This window comes from Sinocyclocheilus anshuiensis, unplaced genomic scaffold, assembly GCF_001515605.1.
Source record: "Sinocyclocheilus anshuiensis isolate Anshui unplaced genomic scaffold, SAMN03320099.WGS_v1.1 scaffold1163, whole genome shotgun sequence".
Taxonomy (NCBI): Eukaryota; Metazoa; Chordata; class Actinopteri; order Cypriniformes; family Cyprinidae; genus Sinocyclocheilus; species Sinocyclocheilus anshuiensis.
In genome coordinates, this window is record NW_015544295.1 from 457034 (window position 1) to 467789 (window position 10756).

The following is a 10756-nucleotide window of genomic DNA, read 5'->3' on the forward strand; positions in this document are numbered from 1 at the left end:
TGAGGTTTTTTGTCCTCCTCCTTCGTCGAGACTGGAGACTTTCTGCAAACACACACGACAGGTGGGTCAGCCTTTGTACCGGATGTGTGTGTGTTTGTGTGTGTGTGTGTGTGTGAAGGAGTGACGTGAGAAAAAAGGTTATGGAGGAGTCTGTATAATGGTGGCAAACTGGTAGACAAAACACTGATAAATGTATTTTCTTCAAAATATCACTAAGTGGAGGTGAAAGTGTGAAGTTAATGCTATTAGCCACTAGTAATAAAACAGGATACCTGTCAGTTTCCAAAAAGCTATAAGAAAACATAAACAGGAGGGAAGTGTGTTGTATGCGTGTGCTTACGAATTAGCTGCTGGGCTGAGTTCTCCATTGGGCTCTTGTTTAATAGCCGCCGAGACGATGGCTGGGTGAGGGATGCCTGTCTGATGAAGGCCATGATGATGATGATGAGGAACGATATGAGGAGAAAAGTGACTGGACACCAAACTGCAAAGAAAGAAAGCGGCAAATAAGCATTACTGCCTTCTGAATCCAAGAAAACAAATCTTCGCCCTCCCATCTTACAGGATTTTGCTAGACTTGAATCTGCATTTCCTACGTGAGCACCAAGGCTCAATGTGTGCGAACCACTAAACCATCACTCCGACTATATTTACACCTGTTCAGTTTGCACACCTTGACCTTTAACCCTGAAAGGGACAGTTCACCCAAAAATGAAAAGTTTGTCACACGTCTGACGCACGTCGAAGACGGACACAGAAGAGAAGAAATAGTTGAATTAAGCCGTTATTTTTGTTTTTGTGCAGTTGAACCACTGAAGTCACATGGACTATTTTAACAATGTCCTGACTACCTTTCTGGGTCTTGAACGTGTCAGTTGTGTTGCTGTCTATGAATGGTCAGAAAGCTCTTGGATTTCATCAAAAATATCTTCATTTGTGTTCCAAAGATGAACACAAGGTCTAACGGGTTTGGAACAACATGTGGGTGAGTAATTAATGACAGAATTACTATGACTCAAACATCCCATAATAATACTCAAAACTCAATGATAGGTCTTAAAGAATGACCCAAAAATGAGTTATTATTTACTCACCCTCAACCTGTATACGTTTCTTTCTTCTATAGCACATAAAATAAGATATTTTGTTGAATGTTGGTAACCGAACCTTCGCTGGTACACATTGACTTTTATAGCATGGAAACAAATACTATGAAAGTCCAGACCAGAAACTGTTTGGTTACCAACATTGTTCAAAACATTTCTTCTGTTTTTAGCAGACGAAGGAAACAACCTGAGGGTGAGTAAATGACAGAATTTTCATTTTTGGGTGAACTATGCTGTCTAGACTAAAGCACACTCCTATTTCTATTCATATGTCATATTCAGTCCAAATAAAGTACCAGCTGAAAAGCTCCTTTATCCGCTCCTGTTACAGGTGAAGTACGGGGTTACTGTGGTAACGCAAAAAGCGCGACACTCCAGACCAAAATTCCAAGGAAACCACTTCCTACAACCGGCTGAATGGGACACGGTTCTGATCCCAGCGCCTAGGGCTTCTACTGAGGTGAACGCACAATGAAGGCCTGTCATCAGCCAGAACCAGAAAAAGTGACCAGTGTTCCCCCCTTCCTCTTTGACTCTTTTATTAAATGAAAAAAAAAACCCCTCTTAATTTCAGCTGGCGTAGGCACAAGGATACCAAGAAGAGACTTCATTCGCATGAGCTTCTGCAGACTAAAAGCAGTCTCACCTCAAAAGGAGAATTTAGACTGAAAGTATGAATTTCAGTTGAAATCCATGTGATCGTGTGGGTTTGAAAGCGATTTCTGTGTGAGCTGTGCTTCATATATTTCTACACTATTGGCAATATACAATGGATCTTTTTTGCTTGTGAAATTTCAGTAATGTTAAATCATATGGCTGTCAGCAGATATTGCTTTTCAATTCAGGACCAAATGGAAGGAGGGGTCAAATCAAACACTCGATACGTCTATTCTCAAAGTAACTACAGAAAGTGTAGTCCTTCTGTATCACACAAATACCAATGGAGAAACGAGCAGGGCTGGGCTTGCACTCGCTTGTACTGACAATGGTTGTAAAGGTCTGGAGGAGGACGGACTATTGATCACCATCAACTCACTATTGATACTCATCAACTCAACATACATTATTTATGTATGAATAATTCAAGAATCCCTAACACACACACAACACAACAAGAGAAGCTCAGTACAGATCATTCTTATTTAATCCAGTGCTACCACTAAACTAAGAGCAGTTCTTGTTGATTCAGATCTATTTCATCTTGAGTGTGTACAATTGTGAAATAAACTCTTCCAAGCATGTTTCTTGGTTTGGAAACAGCAGAGTTAAATGGTGCAGCTGAAGTACTGAGGTATAATGGAAGACTACAGTAAATGTTAAAAGAAGAATCCCCTGTTAAGGTTACACAACCATCCAAAAGAGGAAAAATTAAGAAAAACATGGATTACGGCAGATGTAATAATTAACATACTGCATTTCTCACAACACTTAAAAATAAAACTACAGATTCCTTCATTCAACAAACTAGCAAACAAAAATTAAATGGTTACTCTTTATTTTTAGGTGACATTGTTACAGTGTAATTACACAAATAAGTACTAATATTAATGACGTAAATGTACTTACTATAAGGATAAGGTTAGGGTTTGTTTTAGGGTTACTTGCTTGTAATTATGCATAATTTATTATTATTACTATAGTAAGTACATGTAACGTGTGTAACACCTTCAAAATACAGTGTTACCTAATTGAACATTTATCACTCAGAGCAATTTGTACTTGTTTTCAGGTTTCACCATTTTCATTTTGTATGTTGCTAATGCTAATTCAGGGTTGGGTTAAACTATATTTTAAGGTGTCCTTGTTACAGTGTAATTATACATTTAAGTACTGAGTAATATTAAGTAACTACATGTACTTACTATATGGTTAGGATTAGGATTTGGGTTTGGTTTAGGGTTACTTGCATGTAATTATGCATAATTTATTGTTACTATAATAGTAAGTACATGTAACGTGTAACAAGGACACCGTAAAATAAAGTGTAACACTTTTGTAAACTCCTTCACAAAACTTTGACTGTCTGTTTGGGTTTTTTTGTGAACGACAATGAATTGACAACTCGCCGCATGTATTTTCTAAACGCATGTTATTAATCTTACTGTAAACAATTAACCTGCACTTATCTTTTATTTATTGGACCTTGTAATATAACTATTTTGTCCAGCCAGCTTATTTTATCGACCTCTGTTTTTGTATGAAACGTCAACAATCTCAAATTCCAATCAACAACCGATGCATAAAACAATCAAAACCACTTTTTTTTTATCATTTGTTACACTTGGATGTACATCACAACCGAGAATAAAAGATCTGTCGCTACTTCCATGTCATCGCAACCTTATTGCTAGGGTAATATAACCTTTAAATAACTTAATTGAAAAAAATAAAAGGTGTGCTAAATTTAAATGGAAATACATCAACAAACTCTGTGAAAAGAGTCCATGCGTTATGGGAGAATCAATCTGCAAAACACACAACTCACCTGGACATGGATGCGTTCATGGCAAGAGCTGGGTAAGGGTGACGGAAACCCCCGGCGGTGATGGGATACATGGGTTGACCCTGCCTGAGATGCACAGAGAGAGAGACAGTGAATCAGAGAGAATCCGTATGAATCAGGGTGTGAGGATAGTATCTGTTAAGATTGTGGGATACTCACTGTGGGACGAGCCACCCTAATGGGTGAGGGATCTGCCCCATGGCCCCAGGGGACAGGGGGTAGTAGGGGGACAGCTCTGAGGGGTGAGGGGTCCGAGGAATACCTGAACCAGTGGTACACAGTCAGTCACGACGGAGGACAAAAATGTGAAAATGAAAAATTCACTTAAAATGCATTTCAGTTAAAAATGTGTAAGTAGAGTGTGCAGTACCTGTCTTTGGGTCCAGGATCTCCGGCGAGAGGTGGGCTGGTGGAGTTCCTGGAGAAAAGTGTTCATTGCTGTAGGTGATGAGGGGGGTCAGGGGGTGCATGTGAGCATGCTGGACCACCGGGACCTTATTAGACTGAAAGAAGGAACGAGAGCAGGTCAGGTCCAGACTCAAAATATAGGAAATCAAAACGGACCCTTTTTATCAGCATTATTTGCAAGCTTAATAATTACTATTGCTTCCACGTAGGGTTAGTGAGTTGAACAGTTTGAAATGGGAATAATTATAGCAAATAATTCAATAATTCAAAACTAAGTAATTCTATGGAGTGCAAAAGTAGAGGTCGACCGATGTAACGGTTTTGCCGATTAATCGGCACGTTTGTTGATTGCTGGAACTATCGGTTATCGGCAAAAATCCATGCCGATAGTTAGACACGTGATACTGCACGCTGAACAGAGCGGGAAACTTCAGACGCGGATTTAAATGCAGCCAATAGAAAATCCTGTCACGCCACAGAGCGCAATTCACATAGTTTTCCATTACAATTACATTATATTTGTCCTGAATCGTTGTTAATGTACATAATGAATTGTGTATTCTGCATTGTCAGCTAAACGTTTGTCTTTCTGTGGCTCTAATAGTCTGTATGCTTCATTTATAGAGCTATAATATCGATCGCGCTTTCTCTTTCCGTTTGCTCTGTTTTTTAAACACCGAACTTCAAACTCATCCATGCCAAATTGTTCATTCTTGAAGTAAACTTGTGTCCGTTTGGTGATTAAATAAACTGTTTTAGACCGCTGCTCGAGTTGAACGTGACGCGTCCGGAGTGTGTGTGATACCGGTGAGTTCTCCTAGACTCAGCGCTGCGCTTTTATTTTGATTAGATAATCATCAAGTGTTCAAGAACAGAAGCAGTTAAAGTGTGAGAATATACATACAATATCCATATGTATATAATTTTAATGCTATAGCCTTTGTGTATATATTTAAAGATGTGCATCTTTAAGCATGACTGTTGAAATGAAATGGTAACACTTTCAAATAAGAGTCCATTTGTAACATTAAGATTAATGAAAGCTGTGTAAGTATTGTTCCTTGTTAGAGTGTGTTAATTTCAACATTTACTATTGTTATTATTATTATTATTATTACTACTACTATTAGTATGGTTCAGTACTGTTTTTTGAATAAAGCACTATTTTAGTTTTTGTTCACTATCCATTTGAAAAACTATCGGTTAATTAATCGGTATCGGCCAGTGTGGTCCAACCTAGCTATCGGTATCCGCAAAATCCACTCTATAGCCTTTGTGTATATATTTAAAGATGTGCATCTTTAAGCATGACTGTTGAAATGAAATGGTAACACTTTCAAATAAGAGTCCATTTGTAACATTAAGATTAATGAAAGCTGTGTAAGTATTGTTCCTTGTTAGAGTGTGTTAATTTCAACATTTACTATTGTTATTATTATTATTATTATTACTACTACTATTAGTATGGTTCAGTACTGTTTTTTGAATAAAGCACTATTTTAGTTTTTGTTCACTATCCATTTGAAAAACTATCGGTTAATTAATCGGTATCGGCCAGTGTGGTCCAACCTAGCCATCGGTATCGGCAAAATCCACTATCGGTCGACCTCTATGCAAAAGTGCCTGTCCACTTGTTTTTTTTGTCTTGGTTCCAGAAGTACTTTTCCCATTCATTTTTCCCATAGGGATTAAAAAAAAAAAGTATTCTTTCAAAAGTTATAAGCCATGAACCAAACCATCCAGCTACAAGGTCAATCACAACACCACAAACTTTTATTTGAAACAAAAAAAAAATTATATATCTGGAGATTTCTTTGCAGAATCATGGGAAATGTAGTTTTTCTACCAGGAATTCTGATGTTAAACACTATTATTTAAAAAAGTATTTAATAATGTGGGCTGATAGTCTAAAAAAAGAGCATATACCATTGATTAACAACCTCGTAGCTCACAGTATGTCTGTATTTAATGATTTATACATTTTTCTAAATCAGTTCTCCTACGGAGAAACTTGATGGTATTTTTATCTCCAGAATCTCGACTCTTGCACTCTATTTCACATTTGATTATTTTTGCGTTTTTACATATAAATGTATATCTTCTTTTGTTTTTAGGCTATTTGCTTTATAGCTTGTAATGAGCTTCTTTGCTCTCTATTTTACTACCGACTATTTACTTGTCTTGAATAACTGAGAATCTGAAGTAGATACTTGAACAAGACTTAATTGAGAAATACTTGAAAGACACTTGCCATTGTTTTAATTTAATTAATTGTGCTGTGTGTTTAGCAGATTAACTGTGTCAGCTGTAAAACCACACTGGTTCTTGTGTAAAACATGGTTGTTTATGTATGAGAGGATATATAAATGATGAAATATATCAGTATGTATGTGTGAAGCGCATGAAGCAATCTGGCCGTGCTCCAAGAAATGCTGGGAGAGCTCAGCCTCACACCCAATGCCACACCAAAGCCCTGTGTACACAGCATGTACTTCACTACACTCACTCACTCAACACAACTCGACACATTACCCATCAGTAGTGCATGATGCACACGTACAGCATGTCATTATGACACTCAGTTAGTGTAATGAAACCCGAATCTTCATGAATAACTGAAGTTGCACAAACTAGTTCACATTTGTCTGTTTGTTAGCAGAAGCGAGCGAGAGATGTTGTGGTTCAGGCAGCACATCTGTAGGACTGAGGAATGACTGCATCAATATTTCATCATCCTGAAAACATTGCTGAAACCACAGCAATGTGATTCTGGAGTTTGGGCGTGAGCAGAACTGCTTTATAAGGTGAGGAAAGAAAATATAGACCATCTCACTCGTCACTCTACAACCTCTATTTCCATGACAATCCGGTGGCCAAAATAACGTCGAATACTGTCAAAATGGTACAACATTTTGGTGTTGCATAGAAAAACTACTTCGGTTGTTTATTTTTTTTAAAGTACAATGTGATTTTTTTTCAATGTTACAACACTGATATCCCAGTGTGATATGGAGAGATAACCAAGTGAGCCATTTTTTCCTAAAATAAATAAAACTAAGGAACACCAATATTGAAGTTGATAATTATTTTATATTATTATTTCATAGCCTAGAACTAATAAAACGGTCGGTTTTAATATCTAAAATATTGTGGAAAATATAAAACCAATTAGAAATAAAATTAATTGTTAATTTAGACAACATTAAATGAACAAATGGTTAATTTTGAAATCTGCTAAAAAAATTATTTAACAGTATAACAGTGGTTCTCAACTTCAAAAGGGGTCCCTTAAGCTTATTTAAAATTATTTAAAATAAGAAAAACAAGCATTAAAATAAAATACAATAAAATTAAATCTCATTTTATTTTTAAAATCTCAGTTGTCAACAATATATGAGGAAGCCTCATTTCAAAAGTGTGATTTGTAGGCCTGGAAAAGTCATAAATTAATACAATCTTAAAACTCCATCTGCATTTTTATAATATACAATATCAATATACATTTTTCTAGTTACGCCCAGCTTTAAATTACTTTATCCAGTAAATCTTAAACAACTGGAAAAATCATAGGGCCCTTTGATTATTGTTGTACACAGTGGAAGTCAAAAATGTTGAAAACCACTGCTCTAATTGACAACAAATGCAATTTAAATATGAAAACTGAGTGTGCAAAAAAATGCTAAAATGAGTATGCACAATTATACAATATTGGCCAATATTCTTTATTGTACCAGATAATAAATTAAACACGACACATTTAAAGTCGCAAATGCATTTGACTTAACAACATGCTTTTGAATGCAACACTGTTCAATAAAAGACTTAAATGGTTGATAAAAAGTTTATACGACAGGTGTTTGGAAGAGAGACGATGTAAAATAAGAGATCCTGGTTAAGTCAGCGGAAAAGGAAAGTAGAGAAAGCTATTTGAAAACAAGCTCTTTTCTTTCGAACAAGTTGATCAATGTACTATAAGTCCACAAATGTGTCTTAAATGTCTTAATTTCATGTCTAATATCTTTTTTTCTGACGTCTTGATCAAAATCCTGTCAACAGGGGGCAGACTACAGCGGTGACGGTCAATCTGTGGCACTGAAAGACCCAACAGCTTGTCAACTATTTCCACTGCCAGCCACTGCCAAGTTGAGGGCACTTTGGTATTCACTATCTACAGGGCACTGGTGTGAGAGTACGTGAAAAATCAGAGCTGCAGAAAGGAAAGCTAAACGGTGTTAGTGTGGGTCTGGAGCTGGCGGAGGGCTGTGGCGGTCTGGCCAAGAGGGCACGGCTCTGCTGGGCCGGGCAGAGGAGAGCGGCCTGCTGTTGGCAGTGGAGCCTGTGTTCAAGTCGGGAGGAGGATTTCGCTCAGCCAAACATGATTCTCAATCCTTCACATCTGAGATAAATTACTAGGCAAACAGCCCCTGGGTACAAGAGTAACCAACAAACCAAACAACCTCCTGAGTCCTGTGTGTGTGTGCTGCTCTCTCCTTTCCAGTGGGAGGTTCTGAGTCTTTGAGGAGTCTTTTCAAAAAAGGAGGAAAGAAAAAAAGGACAGAAAAAGAAAAGAAGGAAAAAAGGAGAATGCATGGCATGCTGGGATAGCTGAGCCTTGTTTGTCACTAAGGCAGGAAGCGGATGTAAGATGGGGGCAGCTACACACACACACACACACAGAGAAATACAGATACAGATACAGAAACAAACACACATAACATAATAGCATAATTACTGAAATTTAATGACCTCTAATTTTAAACGATATTCACTAGAAAAACAAAAATGGAATTATTATTTTCAGTGATTTTCTGATGGGAAAATGAGGCAGATTCGAACCTGCACTGCCAGCATGAGCATCACGGCTCAATGTTTTAATAAAAAGAAATTATAAAAAAAATTGTGAATGACCTCTGTTCTTCAAATCCTATGAAATCAGTTTAATTTGTTGCCAAATTATGTTTATTTAATTAAAATCATGAAATGTATACAATTTAACAACAATTTATTAAAAGTTTAAAAATATATATTTTATATATAATATTATTTTATAATATATTATATAGTAGGGCTGGGTAAAAAATATTGATATCTCGATTTTAATTGATTCTCATATTTACGGAACGATATCGATTCCTAAATCCCAAGAAACGATTAGTCAAGCCTGTTTTCAGTTAATGGTGATGGCACTTCCCATCCAATAAATCGCAATAAGCATTGTGCTTTGGTACTTTTAATATGAAACAAAGTCTCAGATTTCAAATTCTGTCCATTGTATTGCAGTATTTAAACAATAAATGCCATTTTGGCGCTGTTTAATCTGGAGTGACAGATCGCTGTAGCGCCTCAGTTCAACAGACGCGGTAGAACTGATCATCTGCTCCATATTAATACCAGCTTCAGCACAAAATAACCATGACTAAACATCCGAAGGTAAGTTAAAAGAAATAGTACAACTTTACAATCCGTATCCTGTCTCATGTAATCGCTCAATCAGCGTTTCAGCCGCGCAAAGACGTCAATATAACAGCTTGTAAACAATTCATGTAACATCACATTTACCTCAGAAAAACATATTCAGTGACCATAAACTCGTTAGTCTGCCAGAAAATTTATTTTGCTAAATATATGCACCATATAACATAATAATTTTTTACTGTTCTTTAATGTTTTATGTTTGAATAAATCCGTCCAAGTTTTTATGACAGCCACTATTTAAATGTGTATATATAAAAAAAAAAACGAACTGAAGTAATTGTAACTTAGTTATTATGAAAACTTCATTAAGTGCAATTTAAGCAGCTGTACAGTACAAATCAGTCCATTTTAACCTTCAATATTATGGTAATGTAGTACCAACTGACTCTCGTGTATATTTTACAGCATTAGTGGAGATTTTTTTTTCCTTGAGAAAATTTGGCATGTACTGTACCTGATATATATCCAAAATAATAGATATCGAATGGAATCTAATCGAATTGGTAATCGAATCGAAAGCTCGTGAATGAGAATCGAATCGTGAAATTTGTGTCAAAACCCAGCCCTATTATATAGGCCCTATGAAATATGTTTTATTTATTCTTTACTTCCGCTTTATTTTTTTAACAAATTCTGAGTTTTTCACTTTATTTTGTGACTTTAATTTGAATGGTTTAAATAAGTTTTATTGATCAGAAAGAATGTCTAATCAACTGAATTCATAAATGAAATTTTTTGCTCTTCACAGAAATTCTGTTTTGTATTTAATTTTTTTCTAGTAATCAAAAGAATAACATTAACAATTAAATGAATAAAAATTAAATCTTATCTTTTTTTGGCATACAAAGTGCTACACAACAAATGTGTACTGTTAAAATTAAAACACGAAAAAAAATATATATATTAGATGCTACTGACATCTCAGTGTCTTTTTTGTGCATGGGACTCTGGTTGTTTAGTGCCTTATGCAACAAATCTCAAAAGTTTGAGAGAAAATGAGTGAGAAAAACAGAGGATCATGGAAATGTACGGCTGTTCCTTACTTCAAGAGCCACAATTCTCCACTGTGTTGTACTGAAAAACTCCCACACAATCGGTGGTTGGTTGTGTACAATATGGATCCCAAGCCACAAAGCTTTCCCATCTGAGGCCTCGTCGCTAGGCTAACTTAAACAACTGGCCTAGCTTATCACATGCTGACACACAGTAAAACAGTGAGGGCTCCGTTGCATTCACACACACACACACACACACACACACACAC

General features: G+C 36.3%; 1 protein-coding gene across 1 annotated transcript in view; it reads right to left on the reverse strand.

The window, feature by feature from the left end:
- Positions 1-10756, reverse strand: part of tcf7l1b (transcription factor 7 like 1b) — a 72431-nt gene that overhangs the window by 7400 nt on the left and 54275 nt on the right. Inside the window, exons 5-9 of the mRNA XM_016499015.1 lie at positions 3980-4112; positions 3769-3871; positions 3592-3675; positions 341-484; positions 5-42 (exon numbers count right to left, since the gene is read on the reverse strand). Of these exons, the coding sequence (XP_016354501.1) occupies positions 5-42; positions 341-484; positions 3592-3675; positions 3769-3871; positions 3980-4112 (502 nt within the window). The remainder of the gene's footprint in view (positions 1-4; positions 43-340; positions 485-3591; positions 3676-3768; positions 3872-3979; positions 4113-10756) is intronic.